The sequence below is a fragment of the Canis lupus genome, chromosome 14 (assembly GCF_011100685.1).
Source record: "Canis lupus familiaris isolate Mischka breed German Shepherd chromosome 14, alternate assembly UU_Cfam_GSD_1.0, whole genome shotgun sequence".
Lineage (NCBI taxonomy): Eukaryota > Metazoa > Chordata > Mammalia > Carnivora > Canidae > Canis > Canis lupus.
This window is the reverse complement of record NC_049235.1, coordinates 33325394-33349909: the sequence shown is the minus strand read 5'-3', so window position 1 is coordinate 33349909 and position 24516 is coordinate 33325394. Positions and strand designations below refer to the sequence as shown.

Here is a 24516-nt window from a genome sequence, read left to right as displayed (position 1 = left end):
CACATCTTTCACCCCACATAAATACCCTTTTGTTGTTGTTGTTATGGTAAGAATATTCAGGATTTAATCTCACAGCAACTTTCATGCATACAATAGAGTATTGGTAACTCTAGTCACCTTTCCTTACATTAGATCCCTGGAATTTATTCATTTTATAACCAAAAGTTTGTACTTTTTGACCAACACTGCTCCATTTCCCCCAACTTCTAGCCTCTGGTAACTAACGTTCTGTTTTCTGTTTCTATAAGTTTAACATGGACTTTTCCCAGTTTTATTCAGAAATAATTGACATATATCATTGTATAAGTTCAAGATGGTTTGATTTACATATACTGTGAAATGATTATCATAATAGGCTTAGTTAATATCCATCATCTGATACACATACCGAAGTCAAAGTTTTTAGGTTTCACATATAAATAAGATCATACAGATAAATATTTTTCTTACTCTGCCTTATGTCATGTAGCATAATGCCCTCTGGTTCACCCAGGTTGAATCTTCTCTTTTATGGCTGAATAATATTTCATTGTAAGTTGGGGCTTAGTCTGTTCTTTTTCTAGAGGTTCCTTAAGATATAAGGATTGTTGTAGATTATGTATGTATCTATGTATGTACTTAGGTAGGTATTTATTGCTGTAAGTTTGCCTCTTAACGCTGCATTTGCTTTATCCCAGAAGTTTCGTTATATTGTGTTTCCATTTTTGTTTCAATATATTTTTTGGATTTTCTTTTGCTTCTATCCTTGATCCATTAGCTGTTCAAGAGTCTGTTAATTTCCACATTTTTGTGGATTTTCCAGTTTTCCTCTTGTTATTCGTCCTGAATTTCATAGTATTGTGGTCACAAAAGATACTTGGTATTAGTTCAGTCTTTTAAAATTTGTTAAGACTTGTTTCATGACATAACATGTGATTTGTCCTGGATAATGTTCTGTGTACACTTGAGTAAAATGTGTATTTTCCTGCTGTTGGATGAAATGTTTTGTACATGTCTGTTAGATCCATTTGGTCTAAAGTATAGATCAAGTCTGATGTTTTCTTATTGATTGTCTTGTCTGGAAGATGTATCCATTAGAAAAAGTGGGGGTACTGAAGTTTCCTACTATTATTGTATTGCTGTATATTATGCTTTCCAGGCCTGTTAGTATTTGCTCAATATATTTAAGGGTTATGGTGTTGGCTGCATAAGTATTTACAATTGTTGTATTCCCTTGATGAACTGATCTCTTGTTATTTTTTTCCAAAGTCTATTTTTTCTGATATAAGTATGCTACTCCTACTATTTTGGTTTCCATTTGCACAGAATATCTTTTTCCATCCTTTCACTTTGAGCCTATGTGTGTCCTTAAAACTGAAGTAGTCTTTTGTAAGCAGTAACCAGTAAGGGTCTCGTTTGTTTGTTTAAATCCATTTAGCCACTCTATGCCTTTTGATTGAAGAATTTAATCCACTTACATTTAAAATAATTGTTTCTCTCTAAGGGCTTACTATTACCATTTTGTTAATTGCTTTCTGGCTGTTTTGTAGTCCCTTTGTTCCTTTCTTTCTCTCTTGATGTCTTCATTTTGAATTGATATTTCTTCAGAACGGTATACTTGATTTCCTTCTCTTTATTTCATGTGTATCTACATAGCTCTTTGTTTTATGGTTAGTCTGAGGCAATCTTGAAACATCTTGTATCTATAAAAATCTATGTAAGCTGATAACAACCTAATTTTGATCACATGCAAAACTGTACCCTTTTACTCTTCCTCCTTACATTTTTTTCATGTTAGAATTTCAGGGATATATCTGTTAGTGAATTACTGTAGCTACAGCTATTTTTAACACTTGTGTCCTTTAGAATTTATGCTAGAGTTAAGTGATTAACACAACATTTCACAGTATTAGGGCATTCTGATTCTGTGTTCTTACATTTACTTGTGTAGAGAATATTTTCATGTTTTGTTTTTATGTTGCTTATTATTATCCTTTCTTTTTCAGCTTATGGAACTCCTTTCAGCATTTCTTGTAAGGCAGGTGTTGTGATGAAGAACTAACTCAGCTTCTGTTTTTTGGGAAAATTTTTATCTCACCTTCATTTCTGAAGGACAACTTTGCTAAGTAAACTAATCTGGTTGGCAGGTTTTTAATTTCAGCATTTTGAAAATATCATCCTACTGTCTCCTGGCTTCCGGGGTTTTTGTTGAGAAATCCACTCAGTCTGATGAAGAGTTCCCCAGTATGAGATATTTTTCTCGATACTTTTACATTTCTGTCTTTAATATAGACAGTTTTATTATTATTATTTTATTAAGATCATTTTGGATTGGAATTTGGGGCTGACCTATTAGCTTCATAAACTTGGATATCTAAATCTTTCCTCAGGTTTGGGAAGTTCAGCCATTATTACTTTATTATTTTTTCTTTTTCTTTTAAGATTGTTTTTATTTATTTATTCATGAGAGACAGAGAGAGAGAGGCAGAGACACAGGCAGAGGGAGAAGCAGGCTTCATGCCGGGAGCCTGATGTGAGACTCGATCCCAGGTCTCCAGGATCAGGCCCTGGGCTGAAGGCAGGCGCTAAACTGTTGAGCCACCCGGGCTGCCCCCCATTATTACTTTAAATAAACTTTCTGTCACTTTCTCCTGAGACTCCAATAATTCATAGATTGTCTTAATGGTTTCCTATGAATCCCTTACACTTTCTTCATTCCTTTTTTTAATTTTTGCTCCTCTGACTGAATAATTTCAAACTATCTGTCTTCAATTTCATTTATTCTTTCTTCTGCTTGGTTCAGTATGATGTTGAGCTCTGTACTGAATTCTTTAATTCAGTTATTGTATTCTTCAGCTCCAAACCTTTTTTGATTATTTTCTGTTTTCTGTCTCTTTGTTGAACTCATTTTGTTCTTTTATTGTTTTCCTGATTTTTATTAAATTGTTTGTATTCTCCTGTAACTTTCTGAGTATCTTTAGAACAATTATTTCTAATTCTTTTTCAGGCAATTCATGTATCTCCATTTCCTTGGGTCAGTTACTAGAAGTTTACTCAGTTCCTTTGGTGGTGTCAGATTTCCCTGATTATTCATGATCCCTGTAGCTCTGTGTCTGGGGCAGGGAGGCATCATATTTAGTTGGCTCAAGTGTCTCAGGTCTGTAACACTGACAGCTGTGTAGTCTTTCATAAGCACTGTGATGGCGGAGGATGGGGAGGTGTTAGAGTGACTGCAAGGGATTTTGGGGTCCTCAGTATCTTCTTCAAGTACAGCAGCTAGGGACCAGGACAGCCACTGTGGTGGCTGGAGCTGGTGGTGTACACACTTGCCTGCAGTAGCCCTGGGTCTTGGCATGTACTCCTGTAGTTGCAAGGCCTTCTCAGAGGCACACAGCAGTGGAAGCCAGTGTTGGGACTTAGGCTGATGGGGTATAAGTACTTAACTGAAGGGGCTAGTTGAGCCAATGATGCAAGCTACTGACAGGAGGAGTCAGGGATAGATGTGGGCCTTGATTATTTGAGTATGCTTCTGTGGCTGAAGGGTGTCACCATAGGTATGAGCATGGCATTGAGGCTAGTGACATGAGTTGACCAGCTGGAGGGACTAGCTGCATTGTGGGCTCAGCAGGTTATGCAGTGACAGAAGATAGGGCTGAAACCTATCCAGCGATCCCAGGTTAAGAAAACTTAGAAAAATGTAAAGCAGAAAGTAAAGAATTTAACCAGAGAAAATATATAGTGTAAAATTAAATTCCTGTATTTTCCTTAAATTCTTGTACATTTCCTTAAATGTATTTCATTTCTTATGATTTTTAAAACAGTATTTTAAAACTTATATTAATAATGCTATTGAATAAGACATATTTTCTCTTGTTCTATTTATTTAATTTAATCTCTTTGTATCTTGCTTTCTCTTCCTCCTCCAAGGCAGGCAATCTAATACTATGTACATTATTTTATTTGTAAGGTGTTCTTCAGAGCTATATATTATTATTTTGTGGGCATATATTTTTATTTTTTGTAAATTTTATTTTTATATACATATATATAATTTCTGTTGCTTAACTTTTTTACTTAGTACTGCATTTATTAAATCTATCCATGCAGTTATGTTTATCTAGTCTGTAGCTGCTAAGAACTACCTGGCATCTCCATGGTATATATCTGCCACATTTTAACTATCCATTCTCTCAATAATGGACCCCAGGTTTGACCCCCTCTGAATAAAGCTGTAGTGAACTTCCTAGTACCTGTACTTTAATGATTCTAGATGAGAAAGTCTTCAGTATACACCACAGGAGCAGGATTACTAGGTCATATGTTTTGTGTATAGTAAATGGTACTAAATTGCTTTCCAGAACAGCTACCATAGTTTACCTTCCCACAGCCTCCAAAGCTCCACATCTCTACTGGTTCTGACATTTCACACTTCATCGAATTTTTCACTGACTCAAATAATAATTACTGAGTGTCTATGATGTACTCTGGCTATGTTCTAGGTACTAGAAGTATAGAGGAGACACAGGAAATATAACAGAGGTATCTGATCTAATTTCAGAATTGATGGTCAGTGAATATTCTCCAAGAAGAGGAAGTGATATTTGATCTGAGATCTAAAGGGTAGTGGAAGAAAATGGAGAGGCCAACATAGGGTCAGTGGGAGGAAAAGTAAGATAAGTTCCAAACGAGGGAAGGATGTGTGCCAAGAGGCGTGATGTGAACATGAATATAGGTCTGTGGAAAAAATGTAAAAACCACAATAAGATACTCTTACATACCCACTAGGAAGGCTAAAATTTTGAAGACTGATTTTACATAGTGTAGGTGTAGATATGACAGGAGGAGTCAGGGCTAGATGTGGACGTTGATTATTGGAGTATGCCCCTGTGGCTGAAGGGTGTCACCGTAGGTATGACACTTATGGTGGACTAGTCATTCATTGCTGGTGGGAATGAAAGATGGCACAACCATTTTGGAAAGCAGTTTGGAAGTTTCTCACAAAGTAAAACACATGGCTTCCCTATAGCTTGGTGATTCCACTCCTAGGTATATATCAAAGAAAACTGAGTGCTTGTGTTCACAAAATAAAAACTTGTACGAAAATTTCAGAGACTTAGGTTCCTCAGAAAATTAAAAATATAATTACCATATGATCCAGCAATTCCAGTTCTGGGTATATATCCAAAAGAATTGAAAACAGGATCTTGAAGAGATAATTGCACACTCATATTCATTGAAGCATTATTCGCAGTATCCAAGAGGTGGAGGCAACCTAAATGTCCATTAATAGATGAATGATAAAGAAAATGTGGCATATACCTACAATGGAATATTATTCAGCTCTAAAAAGGATGGAATTTTGTCATATACTATAATACGGTTGAACCTTGAGGACATTATGTTAAGTGAGGTAAGCCAGTCACAAAAAGACAGATACTTCATGATTACACTAATATGAGATATCTAAAGGAATAAAATTCTTAGAATAATGGTTGTTGGAAGCTGGAGGAATGGGGAAAAAGGGAAATAGTTATTTAGTAGGCATAGAGCTTTAGTTTTGTGAGATGAAAAAGTTCTAGAGATATGTTGCACAATAACGGGCCATACAGTTAACACTACTGTTTTGTACACTTAAAAATGATTCAGATGGCAAATGTTATGTTATGTGCTTTTTACCACAATAATAAAAATTTTCATAGAAGCTTTTTTCATAATTGCCCTAAATGGCAGAAGATCTTAATATATATATATATTAATATATATATTTATATATATATATATATATTCAGATTTTATTTATTCATGAGAGACACACAGAGAGAGTCAGAGACATGGGCAGAGGGAGAAGCAGGCTCCCTGCGGGGATCCTGATTTGGGACTTGATCCTAGGACCCTGGTATTATACCCTGAGCAGAAGGCAGATGCTCAACCACTGAACCACCTAGGCATCCCTGAATACTTTTCTAAATAAGACATATAGAGGATTGATGGGACATGAAAAGGTATTCAATATTACTAATAATTAGGGAAATGCAAATCAAAACCACAATAAGATATCATCTCATACCTGTCTGAATGGCTATTACCAAAGGACAAGAAATAACAAGCGATGGCAAGGATAAGGAGAAAAGAAAACTCTCGTGCACTGTTGGTGGGATTGTAAATTGATGTAGTCCTTTGAAAAACAGTATGGAGTTTTCTCAAAAAATTAGAAACAGAATTGCCATATGATCCAGCAATTCTATTTCTGGGTATTTATCAAAGGAATGACAACACTAACTTAAAAATGTATATGCACCACCATACTCACTGCAGCATGACTTAAAATAGCCAAGGTATAAAAGCAGCCTAAGTGTCTATTAATGGATGAATGGATAAAGAAAATGTGATATAATTGAATGTTATTAAGCCATAAAAAAAGAAAATTGGAGTGCCAGGGTAGCTCAGCTCGTTAAGCAGCTGACTCTTGATTTTAGCTCAAGTCATGATCTTGTGAGTTGTGAGATTGAGCCCCCTACGAGGCTTAGCATGGAGCCTCCTTAAGATTCTCTTTCCCTCTCCTTATGCCCTCCCTCCACTTGCTTATTCTCTCTTTCTCTCTCTCCAAAAAAAATTTTTTTTAATTAAAAAAAATAAAATGTAGTATAAGAAGAAAATCTTGCATTTGTGACAACTTGGATGGACTTTGAGGGCATTACATTAAGTGAAATAAGTCAAATGGAGAAAGACAAATGCTGTGTCATCTCACTTGTTTGTGGAATCTAAAAAAACTCTTGAACTTACAGAGAAAAGATTGGTAGTTGTGAGAGGTGAGAGTAGGGGTAAGAGGGAGGCAAAATGGGTAAAAGAAGTCAAAAGGTACAAATTTCCAGTTACAAAATAAATAAGTCCTGGAGATGTAATATACAGCATAGTGACTATAGTTTTTTTGTTCGAAAGTTGTTAAGAGAATACATCTTAAAAGTTTTCATGACAAGAAAAAATTATAACTATGTGTGCTGATAGATGTTAACTAGAGTCATTGGGGTAACTATTTCACAATATATACATATATCAAATCATTATGTTTTACATTTTAGTAATATGTGTTACATATCAATTGTCTCAATAAAAAAAAAACAGCAAGATAAATTAATAGCCCCAAGTGGTAAACAAGCCAAACATGAATCCACAGGTATATGGATAAACAAATTAGGGTGGTTTATACACGGGGATAATGCACAATAATAAAAAATGAACAAACTGTGATGAGATGGATCTCAAAAACATTATGCTTAGTGGAGTAAAAGAAGACAGATAAAATGCTGAATGAATTACTGATTCCCTTTAAATGAAATTTAAAGTTTGGTAGAACTAATCTACAGTATTAAAACCATAAAAAAAAATCTCTGGAAGAAGTAGCATTGACTAAGAGACATGAGAAAATTTTCTGGGTACTGGATGATGTTCATGTAAGTATGGATTAGGTAAAAAATCTTTTGATTTGGGTGTACTATTATATGTAAGGTATACCCCAATTTGAAAAAAGAAAATGAAACTAGTTCATTGTTAGAACACAGATCAGAAAACCAAGAGGAAAGATTTCATATATAAGATACAAAATCAAGGGAAGGGTCTGATCATGGAGCGCTTATGCGTTCCTGTTAACAATGATGATCTTTATGCTAACGGCAATGGAAAGGCATTGAAGGGTTTCAAGCAAAGGCATGACAGGATTTGCCATCCAGTTTTTTGTTTTGTTTTGTTTTGTTTTGTTTTGTTTTGTTTTGTTTTGTTTTTAAGAGCTCCCTGACTGCTGTGTAGAAAATGGATTGGGAAGGAGGCAAAGTGGATATGGGAACTAGAAAGGAAGCTAATGTAAGAGTTTGGATGAGAGATGAAGGTACTTTTAGACTGAGTATTGTCAGTAGAAGTTTAAAAAAACACATGGTTTGCTCAAGCTATTCTTTCTCTCTTAGATACCTTTCTTCTTATTTCCTAGGTAAAATCCTATTTTTCCACCCCGGCTCAGTTGTTCTGCTCTGTGATTTGTTCCACATTTCTAGGCCTGTGTGAGATCTTCTTTTATTTTACAGCTCAATATAGCAAATTACTTGTCACTTATTATAGTTGGTTGCTCATGTCTAATCCTGTGGTAGGAAGAATAATAGCCCCCCAAAATGTCTATGTTCTAATCCCTGGAAGCTGTGAATATGCTAACCTTTCATGGCTAGATGTGATAAAAGTTAAGTACCTTGGGATAAAGAAATTATCCTAAATTATCCTAGTGGAGCTAATCTAATGAGTCTTTAAAAGCAGAGAATAGTTCCCAGCTTGTAAACCAGCCTGTCCAGCTTTCTTCCTTCAGTCAGAGAAAGAACTGATAAGTGAAGAAAGGTCATCAGGATGTAAAGTTGCTGACTTTGAAGATAGAGGAAGGGGGGTCACAAGCCAAGGAATGCAGGCAGCTTCTGGAAGCTGGAAAAGACAAGGATGTAGATTCTCCCCTAGAGCCTCCAAGAAAGGACCCAAGCCCTGACAACCTCTTGATTTTAGCCCAAAGAGACCTGTGCCAGCCTTCTGATCTATCATTTTAAGTCACTAAATTTATTTCTAAAGAAGAATACATTCCCCAAGTATATGAACCTTTTGTGGACTACGAGGAGTCTTTGTAACTGTGCCCTTCAATACTTTGACACATACAGAATATTCAGAAAGTGTTTAAAGATTGAATGGACTGGATATTCTTCTTCCTCATTTTTCAGGTTGAAGGATAATCCTGTAATCTGTCAGCATCACTACCAAGTTTTTATTCCATCCTAAATATAATTCCTTTCTCCATTCAGATAGACACTTTGCCGCCTCCTCCTTTATTATGTTTATTTAGCCAATCCATCTTTATGATATGAGTTCTATGAATTCTAGTCATCTGGAAATTGATATGGTCAATTAGCACTACAAAAGAAAATAAATATAAAATACACATTTCGAAAACATAAAAATATAAAACCACTGATTCTCTCAGAAAACGGTGAATTAAGGGAGATTAGAATTACTCAGGTATATTTATAAAGTGTTATATTACCATTTTAACAATATTTTAGCTTCCATCTTCTGTCTTTAGTGATTGACTGATTCATCCATTCATTCAGTATTTATTACCTATAATATATTAGGCATTCTGAAAATTTTAAGTTAAGTCACGTAATCACAGGTTAATTAACTCAATTTCTTGCTTAGAGATTATTTGTGATTCTCTTGTTTTTAATGACTATACTATTCTTTTAACCTATGAACACTTAGATGCCTTTCCTATTTTACTTATAATTCTATTCAAATAGAATAGAATGTTTTTCCTTATAAAACATTTCTTTAAAGAATTCAGAATGGAGCCCTGAATGTATAAATGAGCACTGGATTGAATCCCTATCATTACTAAGTCAGACTTCATATATGCCCCATGACCACATAGTAGGCACTGAACACAGAGATAAAAAGTCCCAGAGGAGGAGGAAAAAGAAGAAAAGAAGAGACATATTATCCTTCCTTTTATCAGGAGCTTCCAAATCTCAATCCACTTAGCCCACTTTTCAGCTAAGGCTTTTTTGACACTGGATATGTGGTGAATGAAAATTAAGGATAAAATTTATTTTGGAATGTTTGCCTGCTTAGATAAACAAGTACTCAAAGGTATCATAGAGAAAAATCAGAAACCTGCATAATTTGTACAATATTTAGCTTTTAGAAGCCTTGGGGACACAATCCTAAAGAATGGAAAACAAAGTTGTGTTTCTAGGTATAGTAGACATTAATAACGGTCTATATTTTATATAAATTTTCAGAAACAGAAAAATGAGGTCATTAATGTCCTTGGCACTAGTGATAGGTCATTCAAAGCTAAGGTAAATGATACTTGGGATCTTCCAGCTTATTGCTATACCTCTTTTATATTCATGAATAAGACAGTTTACTCAAAAAAAATAGCTAGACTTGGAATCATATATTTTCTTATGCTTTTGTATTATATAATGATTTGAAGCCATCTCTTCATGAGAAAAATTGCCAAAAGTTGAAGATGAAATGATTAAATAAACAACCAGATTGGATTGTACTAAGAAATCTAACATGATTCACGTTTTAATCAATAGGTCAAACTGACATTTGAAAAATGTAATTTTCAGTTTTTGTTTTGGTTTAAAAAAGAGAGAGAGAAAGAGACAGTCAGGATTTCTAGGGTGTAAATGTGTTCTCAATAACATCATAGTTGATCATCCTAAAGTTCTGATTGCCAGAGAGAGCTTTTTCTTGATTTTCAGCAGAGCCTAAACTAGTATCTAAGAATAAACCTGAATACTGCACTGACCTTTTCAAAGCAGAAGCATTTGAAACAGATATCCACCCAATGCAAACTATAATCATTTAAAGATGCAGTCTCCTAGCAAACAAGGAAAAACCTAAAATCACAGTTCTCTCTTCTAAATGATATGGTATATGTGACCAGGTCTATCTATTTAAAATTTTTTGAACATATAACTGGGCCCTATTTAATTTTTTTGTCTTTTTTTCCTGATCTGCTATCTTTTCTTTCTTGCTCAAGTCCTTTGCTACTTGAAAATTAAGTTTTGAAAACTGTATTTCAGTTAATCATCACCAAAATGAATCCCCACATGTCAGCCTTTTTCTAATAATTTACTCTTCATGGTCCATCAGTAAGTTGTAAAAATGAAATGACTGTTTTCACTGTGTTGTCATCTCCCTCCTAACCCCCCTCCAAGAAAAATGAACAAAAAATACTTACAATGGTTCTTAGCCAGGAGCATTTTATCCCTTATTCACTAGTGGTAAATGAGTCAGATATGAGTTGGCCAGGAAAAGAACTGCTTTACCCAAAATCTTAGTACAAAATGAGTCATCTCACTCCAAACACCAATATATCCTCCAAAATAACTGGCAAGAATTTCCTATAAAAAGAATCTTGCCTTCACTCTTTTCCATCCATTTAGCTTTCTGATTTTTCTAATTTTTAAATTTCCTGTGTACTTATAATATTACATTCATAACAAAGGCCCAAGAACATGTCCACCTCTTTATCTCATTCTGAAAGTCTTTCCTGTATTGAGTAGAGGGACAATTCTAATAGCATGCCCCTGAAAAGAATAAGTGTTCGTGGCTTTCAAGGGTTCTCTTGTCTCTGACTCTGATGAAATTCATGCATGGTTCAACAGAAATGCAAAAGTCAATTCTAGAAGAATTTTTCTTTTCCCGTGCTGAAAAAGTTCAAACCCATAGAAAGTATTTCAAGCAAAAGCATTTTTCCATAAAAAAATCAACCAAAATAGATACAATGTGTCTAATACTGATAAACAAACATGAATCCAGGTCACAAGCTTCGACTCTGTCTCCCTATACACCAGAACATTCCCATTCCCATTCTCTCTCTGCCATCATAGGAAGCTTAAAAGTCACTGTGAACTTAAAAAAATGAAAATAAAAATCACTGTGAACTGAAGCCAGGGTTAAGTCCCTGTAGATTATCAGAAGTCAAACACTCTATTTACCTGAGGATAAGCAAGCATGCTTATAAAGCCAATTCCTGCCAAAGTGCTGAGACTTTTATACTACTTGGGGTATATAACCAGACTTATTATTCTTAATTATCCTAAGTAAAATTATTTACAATTCATTTCACTCAGTTTGGAATTTAGCTTCATTTCTCTATATTAAATGAGTTCTAAAGAGTAGATGTATTTCTTTTATATCCAGCACCAACAGATGTTAGTTTCCTCCGTTTTATAGCCCTCAGATGACAGACAACTAACTGCATTTGGCCTTGGGAATAACTGCAACACCTTTAGATTATGAACTTGGTTTGATTCTTAACTGGGAATGGCAGGGGGTTAGTTTCTATTATCAAGAAAGTAAAATAAGTTTTCCCTTATGCTCCAGATGCCCAAATGAAGATGTTTTTCTAATACAATATTGTATAACTATTTTTTTTTCTACAGGTAATCTGGTCTTTAAGTGGTTATAGTAAGAAAAAATACTTGCATAAAAATGACATCTCTTATTCAATGCATCTCCTGCTTTTGAAAACAAGATGTTAAATCCATTAAACTTTGACTATCCAGTAAAAGCAAGAAATCTAAAACTGTCCAAATTTGTACATTCTTGGGAAAATTGCCAACTAGGTACTAGGTAGCAGGATCTGTGTAATTAATAGTGATGTTATTGATGGAGGGGAATATGATTTCCTTCTCATAAGCAATTTAAAAGTACAAGCTGGCAGAGCTTTAGTAAAGCCTCACCTGATTCATTTTTAAATTGAGAAAATGTGACTTTGAAGCCAGCCACAGAAAGCACCAGTGTTAATAAATGTACATTTATGATGGTTTTGGTTGTAGCAGACTTTAAAAAAATCCCGAAAGTAACAATGTCTATATGATAGGACGATGAACACCAAAATGCACAAACTGACAAACATTTCTTAGAAGGAGAACAAGCAAACCCGATCTTAAGTTAACCTTATTTTTTTTTTTTCTGAAAGCTATATTCATATGAAGACTAACTGGAATCAACTTCTTATCATAAAGTAGAATAAAATCAGACTCAGGAGTCCACACATTCCTTTATACACACTCTTGTCTTCTTTGGAGGCAACTCCTATCTTTATCCAATCCTTGTACCACAAGGACAGTCATAGAAGGAGTTTGGATGTATTTAGGTTATCCAACTGACTTGTAATACTTCCAGCTTCCCCTCTCCTTTTTTTCACTTTGTTATATCAGTAATTTTGAAATGATGATAGAATGAAAAAGAATATCTGGAAAAATACAGATAACTAAGGAAAGAAGTGAAGGTCACAAGTAGCTCTTTCTATAATAATCTGCACTTAAATTATCCAATGAAGAGTGATTTCTCACCATGTATCTCATCCACTCTAATTCTCTGTGAACTGCAACTACAGGTTCTAGCTCTATCTTTCCCATGAAGAATGAAACAAATGAATTCTTTGTGGCTTACTGAATTTGCTGTGGCATCTGTGACTTTGAAGAAGACAGGTGGTGGAAGTGGAGGAGACAGGTGAAGGAAAGCCTGGGGGCGGGGGGTGGTTCACAAATGCTAATGATGAGCCTGGATGTTACTGACCTTAATGACTCCCCCATGTTGGATCCATACCTGCTATCTTCTGAAGCAAAGGGCTGTTCTACATCTACTGTCAGGGAGGCCAGGGCAGAAACGGTCTCGGTCTCCTCCTGCAACTGAGTCCCAGCCAAAGCACAGCCCCTTGGCACAGCCACCATCCTTACTGACTTCCAGTACTTGCCTAGAAAAAAAAATGCATCATACTTTTAATAAGAATTTTAGAGTAGTATTAACCAGAATACTTGTATAGGTCCAACTCAGAGCAGTTATTAAGTTAAAATTCTCTATGTTATACACAGTTGTAATTTGGTTTCTTAAATGTTATGATTAAGTCTTTTTCTCAATATAAAAATGCCAAGTTGTGAAATACTCATAGTCCCAAGCCTGAGTCTCTCCCTTGCTTAGATGGTAATAAAGTGAGGAATAATCTGTGGTCTAATGAACCCCCTATCAGACTGACAGCTGTCTCTCCAATTAAGTAAGCAAACTCTGGGCATCATGCCCTCTGGGAAACCCTCAAGAGACTAGGGGGTGGAAGTCTCATGGAGAAACTGAATGAAATAGTAATGTTAAAAATTGCTACTTTGAGCTATTACCTTTTTATAAAAAATGAGGTTAGAATATTAAAGAAAAAGAAAAGCCCAGAAATGCCAGCATGAATTGAATGGCAACTTTGCCAGAACAATCAAGTTTGTTAGTCCTGGATGTTCTTTCTTTCTCAACCCCAGGGTGTGTACAAGAACAATAATTGATTTAAAACTTTAATATATGCATTGGCTGATGTTGGCACTCTTCCATATGTCAGACGGAAGTTTCATTTTTTTTTTTTTTTTGAGACAGAGAAGGGGAATGAGAGGAAAAGAAGAGGTCATTTCATGAGAACATGCCAGCAGAATAAATATGAAAAAGCAAGTCAATGGCCTTCTTGCAGCCCAAAGCTATTTTTTGGTCAAGTATTGAGTAGTCCCAAATCAAAGCAGGAGAATCCTACTAGATGATGACATGAATTACCAGATTAAAATGATCTCTGCAGCCTGACCAAGAAGGCAGGAATTTGGCATGGATTGGGAAGGAAGATAACTGGGTTCTGGAGCAAGCTCTGCCACTGACTGTGCTATAATACTGGCAAGACTCAATGGCATTTCATTTCTTATTCTCAAAATGGCAACGATCTAAAATCACTTCCAGCTCCAACTAACATTTTGCGATCGACCTCTCCTTATCTTACTGCTTCACAAAGGTATAGATATCACGTTAGGGGAGGAGACTCGGTCTCCCCATCCACTTCCAACACCAACAGAACCTTCTGACATAGTTGTCTACTACACCTTTATTTGCTGTGATCACCTATTCTGACCAAAGTCCGAGAATCATAAAGCTTTCAATTTGGACCAAATGATAGCAATTCTAATTGTGAATGAGCCCACAGCCTAACATTTTTTGAAAGCTACAACTGTGCCAGATATTGGGGACATAAAGATACTTTCCTCATACCAAGAAATTCATGGTCTAAAATGATAATATTGTATGGAAAAAGTCCATGCGATTCTGAAAGCAAATAAATAGAACATAGACTTAGGATGATGAGAAAGTAAGAGAAGAGTTACCAGAAAAAATAGTACTTGGCCAAGTATTTGAAAGACCATCAGAATTTAGTCAACTTGAAATACAGAGAGGGAGGTGGTGCGGGGTACAAAGTCCACTGCTAGGAACAACTAGGATGTTTGGAAAAGTCTTGTGTGTGATGAATGAGACTGTTGTGACAGACGTAGGCTAATTACCACACAATCTTGAATAACATGTGCATGATCTCGGACTTCAACCTGTAGGTGAAAGGGGGCCATTTTAAGCAGAAGAGGCAAGGAATCAGGCTTAAGTTTTTAAAAGATCCCATTGGACAGATCATGGACAATGAATTGGAAGGATGATGAGAGTAGTAGCAAGAAAACCTATGTCACATCTTGGCAAAAATCCAGGTGGGAAATGATGATGTCTAAAACTAAAAGGAAGTGACAGAACAGAAATGAGAAGCTGGACTAAAGAGAGGTTTAGGAAGTAGGCAATGAGAATGTGTCTTGGGTTATGCTATAGTGTATCCTTACATCTCTCAACTTTGAAAGATGACCCTGAATTGACAATTCTATTCCAAAACCCTAACTTTTCTAGGTCACAATGTCATTATAATCTTCCTCAAATTGGAAATACCATATACCATCTATAAGTGCATTAAGTTGTGTTTCACAAAATACTATTAACCATTATTTTAGCTCATAATATTCAGAAAATTGGTGATGCTGAATGACATCCTTTTCTTTTTCTCTAGAGTGACTGATATACGGTCTTTAACAAACAAACAACAGGTGGTTGGTGGTTTATGGGTTTAATTATGTTTTATACAATCTAGGAAAGAGAAACCAGCATTACTAAACTCCTAATATGTGCCAAGGACTGTTAGGTGTTTTCACATTCATAATTTATAAATCAATTTAATCCTCATGATAATTATGTAGGCAATGTCGGGTAATCTTTCTAAAGTCACATGGCTAGGAAGCAAAAATGTGAAATATTCATCTGGGACTGACTGACTCCAAAATATCTTTTATTCTGTATTCTGTTGTCCTCCTATATTTAGTTCTCCTCCGCCTTCTTCCTACTATACATTAAAATATGAAAACAGACTCAACATATAAAAATCCTAACTTAAAAGAATTATGTACGTTGCAAAAGAGTTATATATTCTTTGCTTTACTAAAGAAATCATATATGGTAATAACAGGTTACATTTGTTCCTCAGATATGTGACTCAACTGATCAACCTTTTATTGACTCTATGGTGTGATATATCGCAGCAAGGGAGACAACTATGTTGAGACTAGTTCTTTTACTCTTCACTTCTTATAACCTTATACTATTGCAAGTACCTGCTTACCAGAGAAGACACTGACAAAGCTATCATAAAACTGGAGACAAGTGCTCAGTGAAGAGCATGAGAAAGAAGTCCATTAAAGATGGAGCCCTGAACCAGAGGTCAAGATTTCCAGATTGGAGACTACACACTAAATCCAGAGAAGTCATTTGGATCACTCTGGGGCATAATCTCCACATTTATAACATGATAGTAGTGGGTTTGATGGCAATGAAAGGGTTATCCCTGCTGTAGTTCTCAATGATTGTGATTTTTCTGATCTCATGTTATATAATACTCTTGGATGTTATAATGAATTTGTTATGGAAGAAAATCTTATCTTTCTGTGAGTCTGTAAACCCTTGAGGAGGTCAGTAAACACTTACTTTTAGATAATATGACACATCTAGAATAACCAAGTGCTTTAATTTTTAAGCACTGTACTTTTTCCTTAAGAAAGGAATTTTTGACCATAGACAAAACAAACATCTTTACTCCCCAAACACAATCAGGACAGAAGGTGTGAATTATTAATAATGATTTTCAGCAGAATGACTGATAATGATCCTTCAACATTTAGCCTTTATGTATGTGAATAGTAAGAAAGATTTTAAGTAGCTAAGACCTTTTTGAATAAAATTTAATGTGTATAAAAGATCCTGCTAAGTTAAGATTAAATGTTAGAAGTTTGGTTTTTATCCAAATGTATGAGGTTTCTGACTCAGAAATAACCCAAAACTTTGAATTCAATATGGCCTCTGGCAAAGCCTATAAAAACAAAGGAAATACTTTACATTAATAATGCATTCATAGACTACTATCTCTATTTGTAAAGGAGAATAATTAAAATGGAAGTGGGTATAGCAGACTGTGCAATATGCAGCCAATTCAAACTCCCAATTTATGGGTTGTATTTTCACATGATGAGTAGGGCTTTTTCTTTCAGGAACATATGTGCCAGAAAATCATATCTGTTGGCATGAGAATAATATCCTTATTAGCACACAAGAGAAACGAACCAAGGTTTATTGCTAGAGTTTTCAGGAGCTATTTATAAAGTAAAATATTAGTAACAACCACCACTGGGTTGCTCTCCTAAAGCAATAAAACTGTCAAAAGAGAGAGGGTTTCCATTAAAACTGGACATGCACACTCTTTCTTTGGTCATATCCTCTATCCTTATTAGTTTTTTTCCACTATGTAAATCTCTCTACTTTTCAGTACTTTATCTTTCTTTTCTTTATTTGTCTCCCTCATTCTTTCTTTCTCTCTCTCTTCTTTCCTTCCATTCTTCCTGATTATTTAGCTTTCACTATTCTACATTTGCATTTTGTCTGATAAAGGCAAAGGAAAGAATGAATTTAAAATAAACTTAAGAGCTAATGGATGTAGACAGTCAAGAGTTAGAGAGGAGGCCACAGATGGAGTGTCACTGGGTCAGATAAGAGCCAGGAGAAGGCATCTTGCAGGTACTGTGCAATCAGATTTCAGTATAAACCACATTGTTCTTGGTAATGAGCAATTTGGAAAAAACAGGAATTTGATGATATATGAAGGTCTGTGTTAAAAATAACCCATCTGCCAAAAGTCTTCCCAACCAAAGCCTTTGACATTTTGAAACCTCCTGATTCCAGAAACCTTGCCCTTACCATTCTCGGGGCTTAGAGTCAGGTCTCAGACCTGTTCTTGCCATTTGAATAATATTGTATTTTGTTTATTACATGCCATGTTCTCATAGTACAAGAAGCTGGTAGTAAACCTTTTCTAATCCCCAACAACTTCAGAGATTACTAACTTCTGGGATTTACAAGATGCTTCACTTCATGGATTCTCCAGAGTTCAGAGCTTCTTAATAGTTTTTTAAGAGAAAAATTTAAAGCTAAGTGGAGAACTTTAGTTGGTTCCAAAATATTGTATATATGCAAAAATAAAGATGTATTGTAAGTTGGTATATCAATAGAGTGACCAGATAATTTTTCATCCAAGTCAGAGCAATTTTAAGCTTAAAATGAGGCTAAAAATAAAAATTATATGTCACTGAAATGTTTATTTATTGGTCAACTAATTGTTTTTATCAGTGGACCTATAAAATATAAAATAGTCCTATTCAAAAGTTATTTTCATAACCAAAATTCATTCTAAAATAACTCATGTGTGCCAAAGCACAATAACTAACTACTCTATGTTGATTATCTACACAGTAGAAATAACAAGCAGAATTATGATTGCTAGTAAATAATCACGGCAGTAAACTTTATGGCCATATTTCTCACTGGTAGACTATCATTGCTATTTTTATGAAAAATGCATTTTTCTTTCAATGTGGTTTAAATATTTTAGATTTTTTCATAAAATTGTCTATACTTCAAAGTGGAATTTTATGGTTAATAAATTTGAAACTGTGGCATCTTTAATCACTCTTCTCAAGAGTCTGTAGTATTTTAGATTGACGAATACTGTCTTCACAAGTGTGGTGCTATGTGGTAATTTCTGCTAAATGTGGAATATTTTCACTTCCAATTTTTAAAATATTGAAACGAGTGACTATTCCATAACAAATATTTTCATGACTAATGTCTTTTTCCTCCTCTCATAGGCATCTTTCTTTGGCAAACATTTTATGTAAGCCAAACTTATCAAGAAAGTTTTCTCCATTTGTGTTCCTACAAAATTTTACTTACTAAATTTAGATGCTGCAAAATCATATGACTTCTCAATTTCATTCTATTCCAGGACAGAACAAATTTAGGCCACTATGAATAGGAATTTTATCAATGATTCTATCAACAGATAGGTATCAAAATCAAATCCTGTGCATGGTTTGCATGTTTATCCTCAACTTGTTCATTTATTCCCTTCCTTTGTAGGGATCAATTTAAATGTTTTTCTTTAAATTGGTCAGAAACACCATTTCTGTAACTGAAATGCTTTAAAAGCGTCAAAAGCTATTACTTTTGCTTCATTTCATAACTGTTTTTTATTAGTGTCACTGAGTATAGTCTACAGTCAATAAAATTTACCAATTCTAAGGGAAGGTTACGATACATGTTGACAAATGGGTGCAGTGATACATAAAACCACTACCATAATCAAAACATAAAATATTTTCTTTGTTGCCAAAACCTCCTTTTGGCCCTTTGGAGTCAATTTATTACTCTCCTTTTTGGCCCCTGACAATCACTGAAATTCTGCCACCATACATTTGTCTTTTCTATAATTTTATATAAATAAAACCACACAGTATATAATCTTTAATATCTGGCTTCCTTCACTTAACATAATATTTCTGAGATTTAAAAGATTCTTATCTGTCTATAGAAAACCCAAAAGACTCCACCCCAAGGTTGTTAGAACTCATACAGAAATTCGGCAGTGTGGCAGGATACAATGAGACTGAAAGAGAAATTAAGGAGTCAATCCCCTTTACAATTGCACCCAAAAGCATAAGATACCTAGGAATAAACCTAACCAAAGAGGTAAAGGATCTATACCCTAAAAACTACAGAACGCTACTGAAAGAAATTGAGGAAGACACAGAGATGGAAAAATATTCCATGCTCATGGATTGGAAGAATTAATATTGTGAAAATGTCTATGCTACCCAGAGCAATGTACACATTCAGTGCAATCCCTATCAAAATACAATAGACTTTCTTCACAGAATTGGAACAAATAATCTTGAGATTTGTGTGGAATCAGAAAAGACCCTGAATAGTCAAAGGAATATTGAAAAAGAAAACCAGAGCTGGGGATATAATAATGCCAGATTTCAAGTTGTACTACAAAGCTGTGATCATCAAAACAGTGTGGTACTGGCACAAAAACAGACACATAGATCAATGGAACAGAATAGAGAACCCAGAAATGTGCCCTCAATTCTGTGATCAACTAATATTCAACAAAGTAGGAAAGAATATCCACTGGAAAAAGGACAGTCTCTTCAGTAAATGGTGCTGGGAAAACTGGACAGCCAAGTGCAGAAGAATGAAACAAGACCATTCTCTTACACCATACACAAAGATAAATTAAAAATGGTTGAAAGATCTAAATGTGAGACAGGAATCCATCAAAATTCTAGAGGAAAACACAGGCAACAACCTTTTTGAACTTGGCCACAGTCACATCTTGCAAGATACATCTATGAAGGCGAAGGAAACAAAAGCAAAAATAAACTATTGGGACTTAATCAGGATAAAAGCTTCTGCACAGCAAAAGAAATAGTCAACAAAACTAAAAGACAACCTACAGAATGGGAGAAGATATTTGCAAATGATATATCAGATAAAGGGCTAGTATCCAAGATCTATAAAGAACTTATCAAACTCAACACCCAAGAAACAAAAAATCCAATCATGAAATGGGCAGAAGACATGAACAGAAATTTCTCCAAAGAATACATGTACATGGCCAACAAGCACATGAGAAAATCATCACTTGCCATCAGGGAAATACAAATCAAAACCACAATGAGATACCACCTCACACCAGTGAGAATGGGGAAAATTAACAAGGCAGGAAACCACAAATGTTGGAGAGGATGTGGAGAAAGGGGAACCCTCTTGCACTGTTGGTGGGAACGCAAACTCGTGCAGCCACTCTGGTAAAGTGTGGAGGTTCCTCAAAAAGTTAAAAATAGAGTTACCCTACAACCCAGCAATTGCTCTACTGGGGATTTACCACAAAGATATAGAGGTGGTGAAACGCTGGGACACCTGTACCTCAATGTTCATAGTAGCAATATTCATGATAGCCACACTGTGGAAGGAGCCACGATGTCCTTCGACAGATGAATGAATAAAGAAAATGTGGTCTATATATACAATGGAATATTACTCAGCCATCAGAAAGGACAAATACCCACCATTTGCCTCAATATGGATAGAACTGGAGGGTATTATATTGAGTGAAGTAAGTCAATCAGAGAAGGATAATCATCATATGGTTTCACTCATACAGGGAATATAAGAAATAGTGAAAGAGATTATAAGATTATAAGGGAAAGGAAGGTACTGAGTGGGAAAAATTAAAGAGGGAGACAAACCATGAAAGACTCCTAACTCTGGGAAACAAAGGGTTGCTGAAGGGGAGGTGGGCAGGGGGTTGGGGTAACTGAGTGACGGACACTGAGGAGGGCACTTGATGGGAGGAGCATTGGGTTTTATACTATATGTTGTCAAATCCAACTTCAATAAAAAGAAATAAAAAAAAGATTCTTATCTGTATCTTATTGTCTCTATTTTTGTTTCTTTGTATGAATATGATTTTTCTTTTCTCTGGCTTCCTTTAAGATTTCATTATAATGCACCTCAGTGTGATTTTATTCATGTTTATTCTGCTGGAGGTTGATTGAGCTTCTCAGATCTGTGGATTTTCACTTTTCATCAAATTATAAAATCTTTTCCCACTATATCTTTAAATATATTTCCAACTGCTGCCTTTTCTGGGACTATAATTATAGGTATGTTGGCCAATTGATGCTGTCCAATATGCCATTGATATACTACTTTTCAGCATTTTTTCTCTATTCTTTACTTTGAATAGTTTCTATTACTTCTTCATTTTTTCTTGGTTTATTTATTTTGTTTTGTTTTTGTCTTCTGCAGTGTACACTCTGCCATTAACCCTTCCAGGGTGCAGAATTTTTTATTTCAAATACTGTATTTTTCATCTCTAAATCCTCCATTTTCATGTTTTTTAGGTTTTTCTCTTTTTTTAAGATTTTATTTATTCATGAAAGACAGAGAGAGAGGCAGAGACATAGGCAGAGGGAGAAGCAGGCTCCCTGTGGGAAACCCAATGCAGGACTCCATCCTAGGACCCCAGAATCACACCCTGAGCCGAAGGCAGTTGCTCAACCATTGAGCCCCCAGGCATCCCGGTTTTTCATTTCTTTCCACATTATGCTTGCAACTTTCCTTTTCACATTAGAAATAACTAACATTCTTGTCTGGTAATTCTATCATGAATTTCTGAGTCAGTTTCTGTTTAATTTGTCTTATATTTCTAGGTCATATTTTCTTATTTTATTGAATGCCTGGTAATTTTCATTTGGAGGCTGGACATTGTTCATTTGAACATTTATGGTTATTGAATTTTGTTGTATTCTTTGAAGATGTTGAATTTTATTTGGGCACATAGTTAAATTACATGCAATCAGTGTGATCCCTTTGAGGTTTGCTTGTATTCTTTGTTAGACTGGCTCCAGAATAGGTTTTAGCATAAGGCTAATTTAGTCCTAAAGCTAAGGAAAAACCATTTTGATATCTCTACATATTGCCTTATGTATTACAAGGTCTCTCTACTCTTGCTAGTAAGAATGTAAACTATTCCCAGTCCTGTGTGAACCACTTGAATTATTTAACCTACTGGTTACCAATGGTTAGTTCCCCACCCTTCTGGAGTTTCACCTCATGCATGTAAAATAAGTAAGACAAAGGTTCAAAGAAACTACTATAAAGATAGAACTATTTGTGCAAAAACTTCATCTCAAACATTCTGACCCACAAATTCTTGAGTCACTTGAGTCTCCCCAAACGCTGATTACTTTATCTTCAACTCAGAAAACTACTGGATTCTATTTGGATTCACCCTCTCTCTATGCTGAATCCTGGAAATTGCTTCATAGTTGTAAATTTAAGCAACTGTAGATCTCATTTTCCTCTTATTTGTTTCTTGCCAGGATCAGAGGCCTTTAGTATCTGTTGTCCAGTGTCCAAAAACATTGTCTCATATATATGTCTTTTTGGTTTTCTTTTATTTTTGATCAAAGGACAATTCCTATAGTAGTTACTTCTTCATACATGGGCACAGAGGTCCATTTACTGAATATTTTGGTTAATGAATTCTAACTGATTAGAAAAAATAGAATAAAATTTCAGAAACTATTTACAAAATAGTTCAGTATTATGTAGAATAATCATCTTAAACATTTCTAAAGTATGGTTGATAATGGGCACCAAAAAAGAAATTTTGATTACAAAATTTTGAACTGCCATGCTAAAGGTTTTTTCCCTTTGTCATCAATATCAGCTATATTTCAAAAACTTTGTATTTCATGTAACTGTTCATTTACCTGTATTTCATCCTGTGTTTATATAAAGGTATTATGTTTTGAGAAAAATAGCTTAAATTTCCATTGATAGAATATTGAGCCTGCTTTTTTAAGTTTTTAAATAAAATTTTCTTGAAATCATAATTATATTTGTTAAGTTATTTATAAAATTTAAGGAATTTATGGTCTCCATAACTAATGCCAAATACATTTCTGCTCTTCCAGATTAAGATATGCTCCACTAACATCTAAATTTACATATTAATGCAAAATCAAATGATTCAATTATCAGTGTTATATTTTCACTGTAATTTACAATAGCATCTACAATAATACCCTGTTTCATTTTTGGCAAATTTATTTCTAAAAGCTCTACTTTGATTCCATAAATTGATTGAAAAATATCAAACCATTATTAGAATTAACTGATTTCATGTATAAAACATCTAAGGATGCTGTTATCATTGAACCAAAAGTATTCTTCCAGTGAACTCAACACATAACAGCTATTACCTCACTTTGGAGCTTGAAAAGAACACTTGAAATTGAAAGTTCATTTTAAACATGTAGATGCATGGTCTTTTTATCTAAATAAAAAGTCATGCTTCATAAAGTGATACTTAAATGCACAGTCTGCAACTATACTTGTTAAACAGCCTCCTTTGGCCTTAGTTTTTATTTTTGCTTTGTTTTTCTTTTAATAATACTAACTTTTAAAGTGGACTTTGCTACTCATTCAGCAGCATTATGTCTTCAGGATTCATGTCAGTCATGATATCACTATGTCCTCATGATGAATGATGAATATTGACAAACATTTTGTGTAAGTTACATGGTTATTATCAACTTTCTTAGGAAACAGCAATTGAGCACTACATTTTTAAACATGCACATTTGTTTCTGAACATCTTTCAGCTAATAGTATTGATAGCAAAATTAAAATATGTAACTAACCACAAAATAAATAGTTGTGGAGTTGCAACATTCAATAATTGATGAAACCTCTATAGAAGAAACACTCAGAGTAAATGCTACATGCAGGACTGCTTTTTCTCTATTTCTTGAATATATTTTATCCATCCCTAACATTTTATTTCCCACATTTTTCCTAATTCTACCTTCTGGTGGCTTGGTGCTTTCATACATGTCACAAGCTGTCACTACAGCACACTTGCCTGGTTTACCAGGTGGCAGCAATGTTGAATATTTCTCCCTCCACCTTCCAGGCTGGAATTTTAGGTATCCTTTATGCCTGGTGTCTGTTATTCCATCCAAATACCACTTGTTTCAGATTTCTCATTTTTCAGAAGTCAAATTGGTCCCACACCCTGTTTTGGTAAATAAAGTTTTACTGAACTACAGCTGTGTTCATTGCACACTGGTTATGGCTGCTTCCTTGATACAATAGAAGAATTAAACAGCTGCAACCCAAAGCCTTATATATGTACTATCCTACATT

General features: G+C 34.8%; 1 protein-coding gene across 20 annotated transcripts in view; it reads right to left on the bottom strand.

Moving 5' to 3' along the window:
- Positions 1–24516, bottom strand: part of HDAC9 (histone deacetylase 9) — a 911202-nt gene that overhangs the window by 8115 nt on the left and 878571 nt on the right. For all 20 annotated transcript variants that reach the window (XM_038557033.1, XM_038557034.1, XM_038557035.1 and 17 more), the window contains one exon: positions 13135–13282. In XM_038557033.1, the coding sequence (XP_038412961.1) occupies positions 13135–13282 (148 nt within the window). The remainder of the gene's footprint in view (positions 1–13134; positions 13283–24516) is intronic.